Source organism: Pinus tabuliformis, chromosome 1_1 (assembly GCF_031772625.1).
Source record: "Pinus tabuliformis cultivar Carrire ecotype Pingquan chromosome 1_1, CPIR1, whole genome shotgun sequence".
Taxonomy (NCBI): domain Eukaryota; kingdom Viridiplantae; phylum Streptophyta; class Pinopsida; order Pinales; family Pinaceae; genus Pinus; species Pinus tabuliformis.
This window is the reverse complement of record NC_142297.1, coordinates 531,559,648-531,583,353: the sequence shown is the minus strand read 5'-3', so window position 1 is coordinate 531,583,353 and position 23,706 is coordinate 531,559,648. Positions and strand designations below refer to the sequence as shown.

At 37.6% G+C, this 23,706-nt stretch overlaps 1 protein-coding gene across 1 annotated transcript; it reads left to right on the top strand.

Moving 5' to 3' along the window:
* The first annotated feature begins 1,405 nt into the window (after window positions 1-1,405).
* LOC149214129 (uncharacterized) lies at window positions 1,406-2,293 on the top strand. Its single transcript, XM_089389303.1, has one exon. It carries the CDS (start codon window positions 1,406-1,408, stop codon window positions 2,291-2,293), a length of 888 nt encoding a protein of 295 aa, XP_089245429.1.
* Window positions 2,294-23,706: the final 21,413 nt, after the last annotated feature.

Here is a 23,706-nt window from a genome sequence, read left to right as displayed (position 1 = left end):
AGATGCTGCAACCCCAAACCTCACAGCCATATAAGATAACAGGAGTGACTAAAGTTTCAAAGAGGAACTTATTTTTATCCCACATTACGAGGTTTGTTGTTTTACAATTATTTTCAAGACCAAAATAATCTTTCCAACCCCCATTAATCCTTTTCTCAATGCTATGGTTCCAGTTGAGCTTGTGATGGATATCAATTCCTAGGTACTTGTAAGAATACACTTCCTCCAAGTTATTATTGTCATACATAAAATTAGCATAAGTGTCCTTCTTGGATTTGATAATCATAACTTTTGTTTTGTTAGTGTTAACAGTCATACCCATGGTAGAGCAGAAATCCTTAAGAAGCTTGAGTTGCTTATCAAGATCAGAAGGGCACCTTGCCAAAAGAACAATATCGTCAGCATAGAGAAGAAGGATAACGACTATCCCAGCTAAGATCGTGCCATCACATCCTGCTTCCTCTATATAGCCTTCGAGCTTATCGATGTAAATTCCAAATAGGGTAGGGGAGAGGGGACAACCTTGTTTAACTCCGATATTACACTTAATATCTTTCGACCACCCCTCATTGCTCTTTAGCTTGGGAATTACATTCTCGTATAACCTTATAGCAGCAGCGCTCAACTCAAGAGGAACCTTTAGCTCTTCTAACCTATTCCAAAGGTTTTATCTAGGAACCGTATCGAAAGCCTTTCTAAAATCCACAAAGCAACAAAATAAATTGGATTTATCATTACGACATTCCTCCGCAATGATCCTAAGCGTAACAAGGTGGTATGTTGTTGAGTGATGCCTTCTAAAACCTGCTTGGCCTTTAGCCCACTTACCTTCACTCTCAAGCCATATGCTTAACTTCTTTTCCAGAATACTACCATACAACTTAACTAAGAGAAGGTTGATCATAATTTTCCGATAATTAGAGGGGTTATTTGTATCCCCATTTTTAAAAATAGGGATAATGAGGCTCTCAGTCCAAGGTTTAGGGAACCCTTGCTTGACTGCTTGATTGAAAAGCTTGTGGATGTGGGGGATGAGGACAGGACCTCCAATATTTAAGATTTCCGCCTGGTAACCTTCGATGTCCTTAGCTTTCCCATTAGCGAGGCGTTTAACCCTAAACTTAATGTCTTCTAAAGAGAAAACTTCTTTCGTTGTGAGCAGGGTTTCCAAATTATCCATGACATTTGGAGATTCATAAAGCTTATAATAATAGTAATAATATTAATAATAATAATATTGGTGGTAATATTATGGATAATCTAGTAAATATTAATGATGTTTATCTTCATTTTAATAATAAAGTTGTTAATTTATCTAGTTTTTTTTTCTCTTCCGTTCTTTAAACTTTTAGAGAAGGGATTAAATTTTTCTTTTGTTCTTAGAAAAATTTCGGTAAACAATATTATGTGCAATATTGAATTTGGGATAAAAGACTTACCGGATAATGCTAAAGAGATTATTACGCAAGACTGCATTGTTAGTCTTAAGAAAGTTAAACCCCCTAAGAATAACATCAGCAAGGAAGATTTTGATGCCCTCAAGTCTTTGAACAGGAACCAAGACATTGTTGTTTTGAACGCTGATAAAGGTGGGGCCGTTGTTATCCTGGACAAGGTTGGTTATCGTAAGAAGATATTGGATCACCTTGAGAATCGTGGTTGCTACAGAAAACTTGGCAAGAACCCTTTGAAAAGGATCTCTAGAGCAGTTGCTCTTGCCATAAAATCTAGTAGCTCGGTTGGCTCTTTTAGCCACAAGATTATTGAGAGCAGCCCCATCTCTCATAGGATCTATGGACTTCCAAAAATCCATAAGAAGCGAGTCCCCCTTAGACCCATTGTCAACACCATAGGTGGGCTAACATATCTTCTAGCTAAAGATTTAGCCTTGAAGCTTAAACCCCTTGTTAGCCTCACGGAATCTTTTGTCAAAGACTCCTCATCTTTTGTCAAAGAGTTAAGGGACATAAAATTTGAACCCGAAGATAGTCTGGTTAACTTTGATGTAATATCCCTATACACCAACATCGCTATCAAGGAAGCCATGGATGTCATCTTCCGCCTCACTGATCCCGACACTGCGAGATTAGTTGAGATCTACCTCACTTCAACCTTTGTCTATTTCGAATGTGAGTTGTATGAACAAGCATGTGGTGTGGCCATGGGGTCCCCCCTATCCCCCATTGTTGCTAACATGTTTATGGAAGATTTTGAATCCAAAGCTTTAGCCTTAGCTATTTTTAAACCTAAGCTTTGGAAAAGATTTGTAGACGACACCAGCGCCATTTGGTAGCACGGTCAGGATCAATTAGATCTCTTCTTTGAGCATCTTAATAATCAATCAAACTCCATAAAGTTCACCATTGAGAAGGAAGTTAATGGATGCCTTCCTTTCCTTGATGTCCTCATTTCTAATAAAGACGATGACTTGTTCTCCCATCAGGTATTTCAGAAGAAAACTCACACTGAGCAGTATCTTCATGCCAGTTCTCATCATTTCCCTGCTCAGAAGTTAGGTGTTCTCTACACTTTAGCTATTCGTGCTCAGAGGGTTTCTGATGGAGATCATTTTCCCAAGGAGAAATCCCATCTCCTAGAGGTTTTCACCAATAATGGTTATAGTAGGCAGCAGGGTCTTAAAGCTTTTCTCAAAGCTAGCGAGAGTCCTAAAGTTAAAAAAGACCCTAATGATCGTATTTCTGGAGTCCACCTCCCCTTCATCTAAGGGACGACTGAGAGGATTGCGAGAGTCCTTAAGAAGCATAATATTCTGTCAACCTTTAGACCCCTTAACACCATCAGGGGTTCCCTAAAATCGATAAAAGACCCTGACCCAAAGGATATGAAAGGTTTTTATATCATTCTACGTTCTTATGGAACATCTTACATTGGTGAAACAAGGAGGTCCATTAATCAAAGGATTAAGGAACACGCGACTGATATTAAGCACAATAGGACTCGCTCTTCAGCCTTAGCAGAGCACGCAAAGAAGACAAAACCTCATATTTGCATTAGGAGGCTAAGGTCATTGCGAAAGTTTCTCATTTCCATCACCGTAAATTTAGGCAAGCCATAGAAATTGAGAAGAGGCCTAGAAATCTTAATAGGGATGATGGTTGGAAGATTAGTAATTGTTGGGTTCTTGCCCTCTCCTCCTAGTTTCTTTTTCTTTTTCCTGTTAGGATTCCTCCGTGGATCCTCTGTTATCCTCTTTTTTCTATCTTGTCATTCCCATTTCTGTTTTTATAGTCTCTTAGTTTCCTTCCCCTTAGGTTAAAGTTTTTCCTGTATTCCGTATATATATATATATATATATATATATATATATATATATATATATATTGTTTTAGTTAGAAATATTGGAAATGTGGTTTTTTCCGAAAATCTTCATAAATTAACATGTTATTTATTTTATTTTTTTCTCCTTTCCTCCTAAATTAAATAACAATAATATATAAATTAATTAATTAAAAAATAAATAAATAAATTGTTTATTTGACAACTAAGTTAGTTTTCAATTAGTTATTTGATTGATAATATACCTATTAATTCCCTTTGACCATTAGCTTAAATTAAATTACAATAAAATATAAATAAAATGTGAATAATAAAAAATGTTTATTTGACAACTAAGATATTTTTTAATTAGTTACTCGATTGATAATATACCTTTTAATTCCCTTTGACCATTCATTTGAATAGAATATTCAATTAGTTTACTTATACTCTTAATTAAAGAAGAAAATTAAAATAATAATAATAAAAATAAAGATTCAAATCAAAGTAATTTAAATATTTTAAATTAATTAAAAGTGGTTTCTCAAATTAATATTCTTTCTCTAGTCTTCCTAACCTAGTCAAATATAGTCGTTTCCTTTTTGCTGTTAGAAGGCCCATCTCCCTATTTAACTTACAACTATGATCTAATTCTTCACTTTGTCCTGATGATGAACCACACAGTTTGGTTCGAAACATGTCGACCAAATTCTTCTGATGTGATTTCTTCTGAAAATGTTTCTATTACTCAGGTTAAAAATGTATTTTAAGTAAAATTTTATATTAGTTAATATTATTTTTAATAATAATATTTTAATCTCATATAGGACAATGGCACATTTTTAATGGATAAATAATATTAATTTTGAAATTTTATAAACTAAATAAATTAATTGTAAATTTCATATTGAAATTAGATGTGAATCTCAAATTGTCTCTACCATTGTCTTGGGTTTTACTCATATTCATATAAATTAATTGAGAATCTCATACTCAAAATAATTGTGAACCTCATATTGAAATTAGTTGTGAATATCAAATGATTGCTACCATTATCTTGGGTTTTATTTCTATCCATATAAAGATTTCTTTGATTGGAATAACACACATTCTCTCCTTTTTACAACAAATCCATCTGTCTATTTTAGGAAGATTTAATCCTTAAGTTCATTGCTAGGAAATGTTTTCTTCCTTAAGTTCATTGTTAAGAAATTCTTTCTTCACATCTATTTTGTTTTCTTCCGAGTCATCCGCAACTATTAGCGCTAAAAACAACTCTTCTAAACCATCAACAATTATTAGCACTAAAAATAACATAATAGAGGTATCCTTGGCCACTAGATATAATGTCTCGTCATAATCATCTACCTTCTCTTGAAAGTATTAGTGTGCTATCAAATAAGCTCTATAATGCTTCGCATAAATATTTGCATTATATGTCCTCTTGAATTCCCATTCGAATCCAATTTCCCACCTTCATTTAAGAAAATCTTGTAATGGTGATGTTCCAAGGCCTTCATTCTTCCTCCATGGTTTTCTTCTTATGAAGGGGCCCATCACCATTAAGAGCCTCTTTGTTATTGCTTTAGCTCATCAACCATGAAAGATAAAATAACTAAAATATTTTGGCTCATACTCATATATGTTAGTGTTCTTTTGGTCATGTAGAGTCCTCCTCAAACATTTCCCTTAATTAAGTTATTTATGTTTAAGGTGAGTTTTTTCTTAAAATACCACTGAAATATTATTTTTACACTAATTTCCAACGAGCTCAAATGCTCAATGTTGGGCAGCATCTATAATTTGGAACACTTGTTCAAGTAAAGATTTCGGAGGTTTCTTATGTTCCTAATGGACTCTGGGAGCGCCCACAGAGTAGAGCACCCTCACAGTTTGAGTCTGTGGAGGCCAGTTAGGTTTCCAACAAATTCTGCAGAGTGGAGCACCATTATAATTCGATACTGCGGAGGTTCAATGTATTTGTGAAAAATAGCAAGCCAGACACCGTTGTGAAAGTAAGTCAAGCTACGCATTTCAAATTTTTGAAAGATAATAATGCAGATTTTTGAAAATTCCATACTATGCCCCCTCCCATATTTCTTGTCAATTTTTGAAATTTTCGGCGTGCCTGGCTGAGTTTGAAATAAGATGGGAAGGTGACATTCAATGCAGGTCTAATACCCTACATATAGTTAGGGCATTAACTTCGAGTCTCACTTACTCAGAAAGATTGAGTGATCAGAAAAATGGTGACGAAGTTACATGCATGCTCATGGTAGCCATGCAGTAATCCATGTGCTTCGTCCTTATGGAGAAATGCAGAGGATGTACTTAGGGGAATTAAATAACACACAACATTGGAAATAGATGTAGGTAGTACTAGTATAGGACATAGCTCTAACATTTCTAATTGTTGGACTTTATATTTTGACTGTTCGAAAACGTAGGAGGGCTCTGGAGCTGGTTGTGTTTTAGTTGACCCGAAGCGGAGAAAATATATGATCTCTTTCCAATTGGAATTTGAGTGCACCAACAACATCACAGAATACAAAGCACTCATAGCGGATTTGAAGAAAGTCATCGACCTCAAAGTTCAAGTACTCAAAGCGATAAGTGACTCTGAGATCATCGTATGGAAGATACATAATATGATACACTATGTGTCACCTAATCTTAAAGGTTATCAACAAGAGGTATGTCAATTAATTTCGCAATTTCAAGCTTTCAATATTGTTTATGTTCCTAAGATTTGTATTGTCATTGCTAATGCATTAGAAAATTATGTTGTCAGGTTGTCACCGCTAAGGGATGTATTTTCTATAGAAATTATTTATAAGCCATCTATACCCAATAATATCACCAACTTTCGTGTTTTTAATGATGACCAGCAGATACTAAACTTCATGGTGAACATTAATGTATTTAAGGATGCATCTATTGATAAGGACAAGCACGATAAAGCATTGAGGATGCAGCACACACGAGCAAAGAGAACCCCATGCCCAAAGGTGTGGTGTCACTTGAAAAGTTGTATGACTTGCAAAATCGCTTTAACGGACCGGTGAACATGACTCACAGTTCAACTATGTTACATGAAAAGATTATTCTTAGTATGGAACAAGATTTGAAGTATGTCAATCTCGGTACTTGTTGCACACATCAGGAGATGCAAGTTTTATACGCCTTTTTAAGAAGTACCAGGATGTTTTTGCATGGACATATGATGATCTCAAAACTTATGACATGCGAATTATGCGAAGTTTTAAGCATTGTTGCACTAGTTTCATCATTGTCATCGCATGCGGAAAGTATGGTGTTCATGTGTTCTAGGTGGTCTGTGTTGTGTCATCATGTATCCTAAGTGTGGATCAAACCAATTCTTATCACTATTCACCTCAGTTTCACTCATCCCACACTTGTCGGATCTGAATAACTTCCCAACCGAGCAACTTGACATCACCCAGCCCTCCTAAACAGTGCGCTGCACAATCTTACTCCTCAGGCCTCAACCTTGCCTCTTAGCATTACGTAATGTGCATTCCCTACCTCCCAGAACTTCACACTACTTAGTCATAGTGCTCAGTCCCGACCCTTGAGCTCCAGAACTACGCAATCCTTGCTCTCAACCAGTATCTTCTGCGCACTGTGCAATCTCAAGCATCAAGCCTCAACCTTGAGCCCTTGAACTGTGCAACTATGTAGTACTTTATAAATTGTATTAATTTTTTTTCAAAATGAAATAATACATTCCATTCCCAAAAGAAAGGGGTACTTAGTGTTTTTTCCCATAATGTTCCCTATATTTCTAACTATTGTCCTTAAACCATCTATCCTAAATCTACATGTATCTCCAACTGTTGTCCTTAAACCATCTATCCTAAATCTATATTACTTAACAAATGTGTCCCAAAAACTTAAATGACCACTTAATCAGCGAAGGTGATCTTCTCTATCAAGGTAAACACTTTTGATTTATACATTTTGTTTTCAATTTCCTTTTGAGACCTACCTGGGTTATAAGACCTTCCCTGGCATAATCTAAATTGAACATCCAGTTTAAACAAAAAATTTGGTTGAAAACTTTAACCTTTTTTCTTTCAAAGATGTGGATTCTATATCTCAATGGTTTTCTTATGAAACCTTCTATCTTCATTTTAATTTAATGGGAAATAATATATCCAAAGAAAATTATAGCCATTTATGTCTCTAATTTTATTTCTAATGGGTTATAGATTGGAGAGCTTAGGAGGAAGTGTCTTTTATCTTTTGTAGTTTTTATCGCAGGTACCCAGCTTATGGTATCCATTAAATCTTTGCATGTCCCATGTTCTTGGTACTTTTAAGAGATTTGACTATCAATATTGGACTTGATTTTTGATATATATTCTCTTTATATATTTCAAATATGAATGTTAAATTTCCTTTAGAACTGCGAGATATTGAGCATGACTATTTTCAAATTGATACTAGATCTTGAACACTATTATTTTGAAATTGATGCATTTCCATTTGAAAGGGTATTAACATGGAGCTAAATCCTTAAAGGAAGATGCTAAAAGAATAAAATTATAATTTTCATATTAAAAAAAAAGGGAAATCCAATTTCTAAATTTCAAGTTTTATTGGTAACTTCGTGCCATGGTATAAAGGCTAACTTAAACACCCCACGTTCAGATGGTTTTTTTTTCTACAAGGACCCTTTTTTTCCTATCATTTTTTGTTGGAATTCAATCGTGTAATTTGACCACAACAATATTGCATTTTCATCCATTCCCAAGTATGACTAGAAAATTTTCTAGCCTCCAAATTAACCTAGAATATCAAAATTGTAATCCCAATAACCACTTGTTCAAATTTAATGTTTTTTTATTAGTCAAATTCTGACAAGGACTAGCTAGCATGGGCGTTTAATATAGCATGTGAGAACAACAATATTGTAGTTTCATCCATTCCCGGGTATGACTAGAAATTTTTCTAGCCTCCAAATTAACCCAGAATATCAAAATTGCAATCCCAATAACCAATTGTTCAATGAACATGTTTTTTTATTAGTCAAATTATGACAAGGATAGGGTGTTTTAGCTAGCATGTTGACGACACCCTTTCAGAGACTATGTTAATGTTTCCAATATTTTGGACCCTTTCAGTACCTATTTCCAACAGTTTCCAATTACCGATTTCTAGTAAAGGGATGGATTGGGATTATCAAAACATTCATATACATCCAATAAATACCTCAGAATTTGCGATGAGAAAGTGGATATCAATTAAGCATGAAGTTATATTTGAGCACTGAGCTTTGCTAGTTCAAAATAAAAGAAAAATAAAATAAAATTTAGACAATCACAACTTAGAAGTCTCATGCTCAATTTATAAAGAGATACTATGTGATAGGCAGCATTGGAAAACAATGAATTCAAGGATTTCGTAGAGGAATCCATGTAATTGAATAAACAAACCCTAGTTGCACAACCTCCAAGCAAATCAAGCATGTTTTATAGATAAATAAATGATAAGCACATATTACAAGTCAAATGACTAGGATTTAAACTCTTGAGATTTACCTAGACAATGATTGGCGTCAAATGCAGTAACGATGAAGGGCTCGTCTGAATCATCAATAAGCAGAGACTCTCTTATTTCCAATTCGACAAGCATTCCCTCATCTAGCTATGAAACAAAGAATATGATCCCTGTGAGGAAATATACATTCCATGAATATATATATCTATATATATATATATATATATATATATAAGCGTCAGTTCCCATGTTGTTCATGCCTGTTGCTCGGCCTTTAATAACAGTATTTCAATTCAATTCCCAATTCAATTCACTATCTGGTTTGGAACCTTGAGGCTCATTCTACAAGGCCTTTTTCTCTGTTACAACAAACCACTCATCTCATCCTTTCTAGGTTGTGCCTTGCATTTAAGAAAATGGAAAGTTGACCATGGTTGTCTCTGATTCTGATACTGATGGTTGCGATGGTCGTGGGATTCACAGAGGCCAAAGAAATGATTTATGATGTGATGAAGAAGAATGGCCTTCCCGAGGGGCTGCTCCTTATGGGGTGAAATCTTATACCCTGAACAATAACGGTTAACTGGAGGTTTACCTAGAGAAGCCCTTTTATGCCAAGTTCAAGAATTAAGTCTACTTTAAGAGAATGATAATAGGGAATCTTAGCTATGGGTGGGAGAATGGGTAGTGTGGAGAAGTAGGAGTTCTTCCTCTAGTTCCTTGTTTATATATATGTATCATCGTCAGACTATATATATATCATATATATAAATATAAATATTGGGAATCAATGATGATGGCTAACAATGTTTTTAGTGAGAGAGGTACAGTTGACTGGGTACAAGCATGCGCTTCCATGCCCCAAGTTACAGGCAAGCCATATTTACCATGCTATAAGATATTTAATACCCCTAAGAGTACATTTGGTCTCTGCATGGTCAGCCTAAAGTACACCTTTTCATCCGCGGATCATCATGCGTGAGCATGAGCATGGGGCAAGCAATATTGAGCATTTAATACACCACGATGTGACATTGTAGAGATATCATACATATCATGGCATATGTTAGGTCCCTATAATACTAGTGATTCCCCTATTACTATTGTCATTTTAGCCCTTATTGTTATTGTTGTGCCCCTATTGTCCCCATATTGTTATTATTGTGACCCATAGAAGCCAACTATTGTTATTTTTGTGCCCTTATATTATTATTGTTATGTCGGCTTGATTATATTATGACCCCTTAGACTACTATATATAGAAATGAGGTTTTGTCATTTCTATCATCCAAGAATTGTTCATTTGTGTAATGTAAAAGAGGTTTCCCCTCGAAGACGCTGATTTTGAAGTCGTTGATCTATCTTTTCTTATATTTTGTGAGTTGGTTGCGTAACATTTGGTATCAAAGCTTGAATTCTAGGGTTTCACTGCTCCAAACAGGTCATCGTGGAATTTTCGCTATAACTTGTTTTCTACAACGTTTCAAAAGCTGAAATTAAAAACAATTAAGCAGAAATATCGATGAATCTCATGTCCAAATTTCAGATCTTTCCTCGCTATATTTTAGGAGATATGATTCAAGGAAGTTAGGCTTTTTGCAGACTCCCGAATTATATCTCAAACAGGTGACCTAGGGAAAATCATCATAACTTTCTCTCTGAGCATCATATTGAAATTTCATAAAAAGGTACAGAAAGAGAACAGACTGTAGTTTTATGTGTATCTGTTTCAGATTTGAAGGTCGAAACAGTGTCACGTAGAACTTCGTACAAGTTCACTCTACTGAACCAGTCTATAATCAGGTCATCGTGGGCGATTTGGCATAACTCTTTCTTTGAGAATCTAATATTGATCAGACTTATGGGGTTGGAACGAGGACGCAAAGGGTTACCATAATACGAAATTTCAAACCTAGGAGATCTACAATTACAAAGATACAATAGATTCAATATCGAGCTCCTACAAATCCAAAAAAGGTGTGTAGTCTTTTTAAACTTTTGCATAAGTTTGGTTTGAAAAATTAGTTTGAAGGAATTCAAAGGACATACTGAAGCACAATTATCATTAATTGATGCCCCGAAGAAAGAAAATGGAAACACCTAGTAAGAAACCTAAAATCTCTAGCATGACTCATGAAGAAAAGCCGGAAGAAATGCAACATGATATATCAAAATTACGAGACCAAGTGCAATGAATTTCACTCTCACAAAAAGTAACAAAAGATAAGATGGATGGTTTAAAGAAAGGCGTGGAAGCTAAGATGAATGTCGTGGAATCTAAGATGGATGGCATGGAAGCCAATATAGAAGAAAAACTTAAAGGCAACATGGAAGATTTGAAGAAATATTTGACAAAGTTGCTACAAGAAATGCTTACTAATGGTGAAAGGGTAGTAAAGGAAACTCATGATGAGAACAAAAGAAATGCTAATCATGATTTTATAGACTCTAACATTGGATTGAAGACCCACCATGTCCAAATATTGATATGAGGAAGTTTGATAGCAAGGATCTCGTAACATGGATACTACAGATGGAACAATATTTTGATCTCCATAAGGTGCAAAACACACAAAAGGTATGCATTGCAACTTTATATTTGGAACCCAATCAGTTTGTATGGTATCGATGGCTTTGCTCTCGTAAACAAATTGTCACTTGGGAAATTTTTACGAAAGAAATGATAGCACATTATGAGGATACAAAAAGAAACACCTTTTTTAGCCAATTGATAAATCTCAAACAAAAGGGTTCAATGATGGAGGGTAAAAGATATTCCAGAGGAGCATAGGATTGATGTGTTCATAGGGACTGTAAAGGATAACATCCAACACGAGGTTAGCCTTTGGGAACTTGATTCATTGGAGAAGGCATTCAGGTTAGCAAGAAAAATGGAAAGCAAAATTATCGCAACAAGGAAGCCTACCACTCACAACTATAAAGATGGAAGTGTTGTTTCCCCTAGCCTTTCATAACCTACAAGGCTGACACCACAACAATTAGAAGAAAAAAAGAGAAAAAGGGCTTTGTTACAGTTGTGATAGCAAATACATTAAAGGTCATAAGTGTGCTGAGAAGAAATTATTTTACATAGATTGTGAAGAGGAGGAAGAAAAGGAACGAGAAACGTCAAAAGAAGAGGATATACACCAGGAACAAACCCTAGAGAAAGAAGAAATGAATCCGACCATATCTTGTAATCCATTGGCTGGAATTATTACTCCTCTAATGATCAAGATAGAAGGACATATCAAGAAGAAAAAGGTAATAGTGTTGATTGATTCAGGCAATACCCATAATTTTATTCATTGTAAGATATCCAAGGAATTGAATTGCTTCCTATATCCAACACCATAGTGTCAAGTGATGGTTGCAAGTGGAGGAACCATAAATTTCTCTGGAAAGTACCATAATATCAAGCTATCCATGGGAGAATATGTATTGAATAGCCCAATGCTTTCAATTCCAATGGGTGGTGTTGATGTTGTACTAGGAGTCCAATGGCTACAATATTTGGGTACGATAGCTTTTAATTTTCAAGAACTTTTCATGAATTTTTTTCAGAAGGAAAGGAAGTTGAATTAAGGGGTATCACAAGGAAACCGAGAAAGATAATCAGATCTAATGGAATGACAAAGCTTCTAAAGAAAGAACAACAAGGCATAATTGCACAATTATGTTCGCTAGAGGTTCCCACATTGAAATCATCTATTTCTCCAGATCTCCAAAAATTCTTGGACAATCATTCCAAGGTATTTGAGACTCCCAAAGGCCTCCCACCTATTCGTGATCATGATCATGTTATTCATTTGATTCCAGGAAGTGTTCCTCCAAACATCAGGCCTTATAGATATCCCTATACCCAAAAGAGTGAAATTGAACGTATGGTTGCAGAAATGTTAGAGGCTGGTATAATTCAACCTAGTCAAAGTTATTTCTCTACTCTAGTAGTATTGGTGCACAAGAAGGATGGATCATGGCGCATGTGTCCGGATAATAGGGAGCTCAACAAGCTCACTATTAATGATAAATTTCCCATTCCTGTATTGATGAATTATTGGATGAATTGCATGGATCAATTTACTTCACCAAGTTGGATCTTCATTTAGGATATCATCAAACCATAATGAAGGCTGAAGACATTCTGAAAACAACATTTGGAACTCATGAGGGTCATTATGAATTTTTGGTCATGCCTTTTGGCCTTACCAATGCACCTTCTATTTCAAGGTTTGATGAGTTCCATTTTCAAACCCTTCCTTAGAAAATTTGTGTTAGTATTTTTTGATGATATACTAATCTACAACAAGTCTTGGAAGGATCATGTTCAACATGTTGACAGGACGCTCAAACTATTGGAGGAGAAACAATTATATGCAAAAAGCTCCAAATTTTTCTTTGGAGTACAAGAAGTGGGATATCTAGGTCATATTGTATCTCATGAAGGTATTACAGTAAACCCTACAAAAATTAAAGCCATTAAGGAATGGAAAATCCCCACATCCATAAAGCATATGCGAGGATTGCTCGGGTTGACAGGGTATTATCACAAGTTTGTTAAGAATTACAGGAGAATAGTAGCACCTCTAACAATATTATTGAAGAAAGATGCATTTTCATGGACTCTAGAAGCAATGAAGGCCTTTGAACATCTTAAAGAGGCAATGTGCCAAGCACCTGCCTTAGCTATGTCGGACTTCACAAAAACCTTTATTGTGGAATGTGATGCGGCCTCAGGAAATGGAATTAGTGTTGTTTTAATGCAAGAAGAAAGACCCATTTCTTTTGAAAGTCGTCCAATCAAAGGAAAGTATTTACACAAAGCTATTTATGAGAAGGAAATGTTGGCAATACTACATTCACTTAAGAAACGGAGACCCTACCTAATGGGAAGACACTTCAAGGTAAAAACGGATCATGATAGTCTTAAATACTTTTTAGAACAAAGATTATCTTCAGAAGAGCAGCAAAAATGGGTCACGAAGATGTTGGCTTATGACTTTGAAATCATCTACAAAAAAGGGAAGCAAAATAATGTGGCAGATGCACTCTCAAGAAAGGATGAGGATGTGGAAGAATTGCTTTACACCATTTCTATTATCCAACTAGATTAGATAAATGAAGCAAGGGATGAATGGAAGAATGACAAAGAAGTGTGGGAACTCATTCAAAAGTTACAACAAGTTCCTCGTACAGTTGATACATTTAGTTGGAAAAATGATTCGTTATGGTACAAAGATCGCTTATACCTATGTAAGAATTCCCAACTCAAACAAAATATTCTTATGGAATTGCACACCTCTCCCTTAGGAGGGCACTCGGGATTTTTAAAAACTTACCACAGGGTTAAGAAGGATTTTTTTTGGGATGGCCTTAAATCTGATATTCAAAAGTTTGTGGTGGAATGTTTGGTTTTCCAACAAAATAAAGTTGAAACAATTAAGACCCCAGGTATATTACAACCTTTATCCATTCCAAGCCAACGTGGGGAGGAGGTTTCAATGGATTTTGTCACAAGTTTACCCAAGTCCAAAGGAAACAGTGTCATCATGGTGGTAGTTGACAGACTTACCAAGTATGCACACTTTTGTGCATTATCTCATCCATTTAAATCCTATACAATTTCTATTGCATTTATGGAAACAATTCAAAAGCTACATGGAAACCCAAAGATTATTGTAAGCAATAGAGATCCCATTTTCACTGGAAATTTTTGGACAGAATTGTTTTCTAGTATTGGTACTCAATTAGCTCATAGCTCATCTTATCATCCTTAATCTAATGGACAAACTGAGATACTAAACAAATGTTTGGAAGGATATCTTTGTTTCTTTGTATCTAATAAATAGACACAATGGATAAAATGATTGCCTCTGGCTGAATGGTGGTATAACACTTCCTTCCATACTGCAGCAAAAATGACCCCATTTATGGCACTTTATGGATATCATCCATCGTCGATCACATCATATTTAAGAGAAAATTCTAAAGTTCAGGCAATGGAAGATCACATCGAGCATCAACAACAAGTACTCCAACTCTTAAAGGATAACCTCACTTTGGCACAGAATAGAATGAAACAACATGCAAATCAACATCGCACTGAAAGAAGTTTTGATGTAGGTGACTGGGTATTTATACGGCTACAATCATATAAACAAATTTCCCTCGAGCAAGCTAAGAAGGATGATAAATTATCACCAAAGTATTATGGTCTGTATAAGGTGTTGCAAAACATTGGTACTATGGAATACAAATTGGAGCTTCATGATGCTTCCCAAGTGCACCCAGTTTTCCATGTTTCATGCTTAAAGAAGGTTACAGGTGACAAGATCCCAGTTCAAACAATATTGCCAGAACTTGATGAGGAAGTAAAAATCATATTGGAACCTGAAGCAGTCACAGAAACAAGAACTCGATGGCTACGAAATCGATCAATTTCGGAGTATCTCATCAAGTGGAAGAACTTACCCACCGAAGATTCCACATGGGAGGATGAGAATTTTATACAGAAGCATCCAGAACTCAAGCTTTGAGGACAACATTTTTTTGAATGAGAGGGGCATGTTAGGTCCCTATAATACTAGTGATTCCCCCATTACTATTGTCATTTTAGCCCTTATTGTTATTGTTTTGCCCCCATTGTCCCCATATTGTTATTATTGTGCCCCATAGAAGCCCACTATTGTTATTTTTGTGCCCTTATATTATTATTGTAATGTCGACTTGATTATATTGTGACCCCTTCGACTCCTATATATAGAAAGGAGGTTTTGTCATTTCTATCATCCAAGAATTGTTCATTTGTGTAATGTAAAGGACATTTTCCCCTCGAAGAGGTTGATTTTGAAGTTGTTGATCTATATTTTCTTCTATTTTGTGAGATGGTTGCATAACAACATATGATTATTATAGTTTCTGGCAGCTTATTAAAATTGGCAACTAGGGCCAAACTCCATGTGGGTCATATTATTCATGGTTGATAATATTTTTATTAGATTCCTCTCGTCGAGAGGTATAGGATTGATCTAAAGATCATCTGATTCCAATAAGTATTTATGGAGATGAATTTATTTTGATTATGGAATAATTATCAAGCCGACCAGCAAATCATGTAGGCTCAGAAGCCCAACAGACGCACATATTCATCATCAACATTTGTATATAAATATAGGAGGTCTTTTCCTCATTTGGACACTCACACTCATCACATCTCTCTCTCTCTCTTGCGCAGAAAAGAGGCTCTTCTCCTACTGCGCAGAAAGAGACTCTTCTCTCACACGTGTGGAAGGAAGACGCAGAATTTAGGGTTGCAACTGCAGATTGGAAGTTTGACCAACGTTGACCATCAGACTCTCTCTCAGAACTGTGATGTAGGTGGAACTGACTCTCCTCAGAAGGCCGCATTTTTTGGTGAAGGAATCAAGCCGATCCGACGGTCGGTTTGCAATATATTGTCTGCCCTAGTTTAGAATTGATCTAGGGTTTGCTGCTGCTGATGTAAATCAGATTTATGTACTATTTCTCTCTACTAAATTTTTGAAGATAAAGGAAGATTTGATCAAAGGGTTTACCCATATTGGGGTTTGTCCCTGGCTATCCGCCACATCTTGTGTCTCTTGTCTTGGCTTGTTTTTATGTCGATCGTTTAATGTTCTATCTGCACTTTACTAAATGTACATGTGATTGCTAATTTGTGGATAATAATAAGAAAAATAAGTAAACTTCTCTAAGCATAGAACATACCATAAATTAACTTGGTATCAGAGTTGAGGTGAAGACAAAGCCCAAGCAAGAGCAAGAGCAGTCACCAAAGAGAAGATTGGCAAAGTTGTCCTAAAAGAACTATGGGGTCCTCAACACTTTTTCCTACCGAAGACAAGCTCTGTGAAAAGTCTGACTATCACGGATGGAAGATGTCTCTCGATCTAACCTTAGAAGATCAAGGAGTGTTGGACCATGTGAGAGGCAATATTGTTGAGCCTCCATCAAATGCACCCGTTGTTGCAAGGAACAAATGGAAAACCGGTGAAGTCAAAACAAAGAAGATCATCCGGGACTCTATTGACAAGCGCTTGGTGGCCTACATCTCTGACATGAACACCTCCAAGGAAATCTACGATAGACCGGTGAGTTTATTTAAAGTTAATGATGCAAATCAAGTTTTGTTTCTTAGAAATAAGCTGAAGGAAATTAAAAAAGGAAAATATGAGAGCATGCAAGCATATTTCTTAAGAATCACTTAGATCAAGAACGATCGCCTTTCTATTGGAGAAATTATTACTGGTAGGGAAATGGCACTCTCAACCCTTGGAGGATTACCATCCGAATGGTACGTGTTCAGGACTACTCTTCTAAACAATAACATAATTCCTGGTTTCGAGGAATTAATGGCAAGATGCATTCAAGAAGAAACAAGGACAGAAGAGAAAGAAATGCCCATGCCTAAAGGTCCTCCTGCTACATTTTCTTCTCATGCTACGAAAAGAAATAATTCCGGGACTAAATCAAAAAGAAAGGTTGGACCCAAGGGTGGAACAAAAGGACAATGTTACATTTGCGATAAAGCAGGTCACTATGCAAGGGAGTGCCCTGATAAAAGGGACTCAAACCGGGACGATGATCAAAATCCCTCTCATGGCAATCAAAGGAATGGAAAATCTAATAACGGAGGTAAAAGGAGTGCTGGAAATCAAGGAAGAGGACAACCATTCAAGAAGGCTAGAAATTCCAGGTATGAACCTAACGCTGTTGACAATAAGCAGGATGATTAATATCTACCAGCTGTTCTATCTACCTCTGCTCCTTCGGACTCGCTGGGAATTTGGCTTATTGATAGTGGTGCCTCAAGGCACTTCACTGGTTACAAAGAAGTTCTCCATAATTTGATAGAGAAAGAAACTAACCTGGAAATTGTCCTTGGAAATAATATGAAATATCCTGTGAAAGGTGTAGGCAATGTCTCTCTTAAATTGAATCAAGGTAATACAATCCACTTACCGGATGTATTATATGTACCTGACCTCAAAAAGAACCTGATGTCCATCTCAGCAATGGAAGACAAAGGCTACAAGGTGACCTTCAGCGATGGCAAGGTACGTGTAAGGAAAAACAATGTTAAAGATGCCTTCACTCTTGGGTTTTGAGTTGATTCATTATATCAGGTCGATGGAAGTCCGCTAGGTGTCATGTCTTGTGACACATCTCTTCAGTCTGAACTTTCGCATCGGAGGTTTGCCCACCTTCATTATAAAGCTCTACCTGATGTAAGACAAATGGTGATAGGGATGCCCGAATTCCGAGTAGAGAAAGAAGGTGCATGTCTGGGATGTGCCGAAGGAAATCTCAAAAGAGGACCATTCCCCTCAAGCCAAAGCAAGACCTCCGATATATTACAGTTGGTTCACTCAGACATATCTAGTATGATGCATGTGAACTCCTTGTGAGGATATTCATATTACCTCACTTTTACAGATGACTATTCTCGAAAGACTTGGATATACTTCTTGAAAAAGAAGGATGAAGTGTTCTCTTGGTTTTGACACTTCAAAGCCTTGATCGAGAATCAAACCTAAAAGAAGATCAAGACCTTAAGGACTTATAATGGGATTGAATATGAATCTAACGAGTTTCATGACTTTTGCAAAGAGGTTGGCATTAAGAGGGAGACTACTACACCACATACTCCTGAACAGAATGGTGTGGCGGAAAGGAAGAACAGTATGATTGTGGAAGTTGTCCATGCCATGCTCCATGATCAAAGACTTCCAAAGTTTCTATGTGTTGAAGCTGCAAACACCGTCGTATATGTACAAAACCGATGCCCTCATCAAGCACTGGGTTCTAAGTCTCTTGAAGAAATGTTCACCAGTAAGAAACCTGACGTATCTCATTTTAGAAGTTTTGGAATCCCTGTATATTTTAATGTACCGAATGAGAAAATGAATAAATTGGGTGCATATGGAAAGAAAGGAATCTTCATGGGCTATGGTGAAAATACTAAGGGATATAGAATCTATGTAGCCGGTCAAAGGGAAGTCGTGATTAATCATGATGTCACCTTTGACGAAGATATGGCTCTTAGCAAGGTGAACAATCTTCCTACTTTAAGGAGCTCTCAAGAAGCTGACACTAGGGAACCAAAAGAAAAAGGTGATGAAACAATGCCTGATGTGGATGAATTCATGGATCCTATTGATCCACCTGAGCCTTCCTCTTCTAGGAAGAGGCCCTCTTGGCTTAGGGGGCTACTCGATGATGCTAAAGGACACACTACACCCCGAGGAACCTTTTGTGAAAGTAAGAAACCTAACAGGTATCAGGGATACCTGACCATCATGAGCACGATCATACAAAATGAGCCTTCATCATTCTCAGATGTCGTCAAGCATCAAGTATGGAAGGATGCTATGACCAAAGAATATGAGTCTATTATGAAGAATGATGTCTGGGAAGTAGTTCCCAGACCCCAGGACAAGACAGTTGTCACTTCTAAATGGCTTTACAAGATAAAGCATGCAGCTGATGGAAGTACGGAAATGTATCAAGCTCATTTTTTCACTCGTGGTTTCTCCCAGAAGGAAGGTAGAGACTATGACGAGATATTTGCACATGTTGCTAGATATACCACCATCCGCTCGATCATAACCCTTGCGGCTTCACAAGGATGGAACCTACATCAGATGGATGTCAAGACCGCGTTCTTGCATGGTTCGATCAAAGAAAAGGTTTACGTGGAGCAACCCGAAGGATTTGAGATTTATGATCGAAAATCTCATGTGTGCAAGTTGAGGAAGGCACTTTATGGGCTGAAGCAAGCACCCTGAGCATGGTATGAGAGGATCGATAGCTACTTGATGAAGCTGGGATTCACTAGGAGTGAAGCCGATCCTAACCTTTACTTTAAGGTTGAAGATGACAAACCTCTCATACTGGTGTTGTATGTTGACGACCTCTTCCTAACAGGTGCAGACCCTCTCATTCACAAATGTAAGAGGGAGTTGGCTTCTAAATTTGAAATGAAGGACCTAGGACTGATGCACTATTTCCTAGGACTTGAAGTCTGGCAGAAGCCAAGGGAAATTTTCCTATCTCAAGGAAAATATGTGGTGAAGATATTGAAAAGATTCGGTATGGTGGACTGCAAGCCCATAACTACCCCAATGGAGCTTGACTTCAAGAAGTTAAGCGGTAGTGCTGCTGGACCTGTTTTACGGAATGCCACCGAGTATCGTCAACTCGTCGGAGCATTAATGTTCTTAGTGAACTCCCGTCCAGACATATGCTTTGCAGTCAACACGTTGAGTCAACATATGGTTGAACCTCACCACATACATTGGATTTGTGCCAAGAATCTGTTGAGATATCTTCGTGGCACAACTACATATGGGTTAAGATACACTGTCGGGGATGTGAGACTACTTGGATACATTGATGCTGATTGGGCAGGCAGTGTGGTGGACCGTAAGAGCACTTCAGGGTGTTGTTTCTCCTTGGGATCTGCTTCGATATCCTGGATGAGCAGGAAGCAGAAGTCGGTGGCTTTGAGCACCACCGAGGCAGAGTATATTGCTGCTAGCATGGCCACCTGTGAGGCAGTCTAGTTGCTAAAGCTCTTTAGTGAGTTGTTTGGATTTACATTTGATACCACCGTGATCCTATGTGACAACCAGAGTGGGATTCATTTATCAGAGAATCTTGTATTTCATGATTGCTCCAAGCATATTGATATCAGGTACCACTATATTCGAGATATGGTGCAGCGGGGAGCTATAAGGCTCCAACATATCGACACAGATGAACAGGTCGCCAACATTCTGACAAAGCCCCTAGGGAAGGTCAAATTCCTGACTTTCCGAGAACGACTTGGTGTTGTTCAAAGACCCTCTGATGAGGGTCCTGTATGATGCATTGAGCTCTGGGAGCTCCGAGGGGGCGCGGGGTACTTCTTGGAGCGACATATGACCATAGGGTGACTCACCATCCCCTGGTGGTGCACGTGTACAAGGTAAAAGAATCAAAACTTTCCCTGTGACACCCCATGGTGACAGTGTAGCAGGATGATTAGTTCTCCTGTGAGGTCTGGATGATGTGTTCTCCATGACAGTTGTGTAGCAGGATGATTAGTTCTCCTCTAAGGTCTGGATGATGTGTTCTCCATGACAATTGTGTAGCAGGATGATTAGTTCTCCTGTGAGGTCTGGATGATGTGTTCTCCATGACGATTGTGTAGCAAGATGATTAGTTCTCCTATGAGGCCTGGATGATGTGTTCTCCATGGCGATTGTGGACAAGATGATTCGCTCTCTTGTGGGACAGGATGATTCGCTCTCCTATGGATAGGATTGATTAGTTCTCCTGTCGAGGCATCCTACCCATGCAGTCTGGGACTCATGGGAAGTACCTCTCATCTGATCAATGAGCAGGGAAATGAGGATAGGGACCATAATATTACCAATGGACGCATCATTGTATCTACCGTACTCCCTATGCTAGGGTGACCTTCATTGATCTGGGATCAATGATACTGGTTTGGGACCAGTGGTAGGAGTTGTACCCACTATGACACTGACTTCGTGTTGGTTTAGGATTGGTCTGGGACTAGTGGTACACTCTCTGAGACTGACTTTGAGTCAGTGGAGGATGGTATGATACATCCTCGATCATTTCTTCTTCTTCATAATTTGGACAAAGCAGAGTAAAGAAAAACAGAGTAGAGTAGATAAGGGCAGAAAAAAACAGAGAGTAGGAAGAATAGAGCAGAGCAGAGCAGGGGTCAAGCTATACAGGGCAATGCATTTGATGGATGAATAGTATCAACCGATAGACGGATTGCAGATGGAGTTCTCCCTAGTTGAGAGGGAGTGTTAAAATTGGAAACTAGGGCCAAACTCCCTGTGGGTCATCTTATTCATGGCTGATAATATTTTTATTAGATTCCTCTCGTCGAGAGGTGTAGGATTGATCTAAAGATCATCTAATTCCAATAAGTATTTATGGAGATTATTTTGATTATGGAATAATTATCAAGCCGACCAGCAACTCATGTAGGCTTAGAAGCCCAACAGACGCACCTATTCATCATCAACATTTGGATATAAATACAGGAGGTATCTTCTTCATTTGGACACTCACACTCATCACATCTCTCTCTCTCTCTCTCCTGCGCAGAAAAGAGGCTCTTCTCCTACTGCGCAAAAAGAGACTCTTCTCTCACACGTGTGGAAGGAAAACGCAGAATTTAGGGCTGCAACTGCAGATCGAAATTTTGACCATCATTGACCATCAGACTCTCTCTCAGAACTACATTGTAGGTGGAACTAACTCTCCTCAAAAGGCCGCATTTTTTGGTGAAGGAATCAATCCCATCTGACGGTCGGTTTGCAAGATATTATTTGCCCTAGTTTAGGGTTGATCTAGGGTTTGTTGCTGCTGATGTAAATCAAATTTATGTACTATTTGCCTTTGCTGAATTATTGAAGATAAAGGAAGATTTGATCAAAGGGTTTCCCCATATTGGGGTTTGTACCTGGCTAGCCGCCACATCTTGTGTCTCTTGTCTTCGCTTGTTTTCTTGTCGATCGTTTAATGTTCTATCTACACTTTACTAAATGTACATGTGATTGCTAATCTGTGGATAATAATAAGAAAAAGAAGTAAACTGCTCTAAGCATAGAACATACCATAAATTAACTTGGTATCATAGCTGAGGTGAAGACAAAGCCTGAGCAAGAGCAAGAGCAATCACCGAAGAGAAGATTGGCAAGGCTATCCTAAAAGAATTATGGGGTGCTCAACACTTTTCCCTGCTGAAGACAAGCTCCGTGAGAAGTCTGACTATCACGGATGGAAGATGTCTCTCAATCTAACCTTAGAAGATCAAGGAGTGTTGGACCATGTGAGAGGCAATATTGTTGAGCCTCCATCAAATGCACCCGCTGCTGCAAGGAACAAATGGAAAACCGGTGAAGTCAAAACAAAGAAGATCATCCAGGACTCTATCAACAAGCACTTGGTGGCCTACATCTCCGACCTGAACACCTCCAAGGAAATCTACGATAGACTGGTGAGTTTATTTAAATTTAATGATGCAAATCAAGTTTTGTTTCTTAGAAATACGCCGAAGGAAATTAAAAAGGGCAAAGATGAGAGCATGCAAGCATATTTCTTAAGAATCACCGAGATTAAGAATGATCTCCTATCTATTGGAGAAATTATTACTGATAGGGAAATGGCACTCTCAACCCTTGGAGGATTACCATCCGAATGGTACGTGTTCAGGACTATTCTTCTAAACAATAACGTAATTCATGGTTTCGAGGAATTAATGGCAAGATGCATTCAAGAAGAAACGAGGATAGAAGAGCAAGAAATGCCCATGCCTAAAGGTCCTCCTATTGCTTTTTCTTCTCGTGTTAAGAAAAGAAATAATTCTGGGACTAAATCAAAAAGAAAGGTTGGACCTAAGGGTGGAAGAAAATGACAATGCTACATTTGTGATAAAGTAGGTCACTATGCAAGGGAGTGCCCTGATAGAAGGGACTCACACCGGGACGATGATCAAAATCCCTCTCATGGCAATCAAAGGAATGGAAAATCTAATAACACAGGTAAAAGGAGTGCTCGAAATCAAGGAAGAGGACAACCATTCAATAAGGCTAGAAATTCTAGGTATGAATCTAACATTGTTGACAATAAGCAGGATGAATATTATCTACCAACTGCTCTATCTACCTCTGCTCCTTCGGACTCGCTGGGAGTTTGGCTTATTGATAGTGGTGCCTCAAGGCACTTCAATGGTCAGTCATTTGCCTTCGACTTGACCACCACCACTACACGCCACCACCAAACCATGCACTCATTTGAATTTGGAAACTTGTCGAAACAAGAACTTGAACCATGACCACT

Bases quoted from the DNA above. Each gene is read 5' to 3' on its own strand.
- LOC149214129 (XM_089389303.1), top strand. From the start codon at position 1,406: ATGTGCAATATTGAATTTGGGATAAAAGACTTACCGGATAATGCTAAA.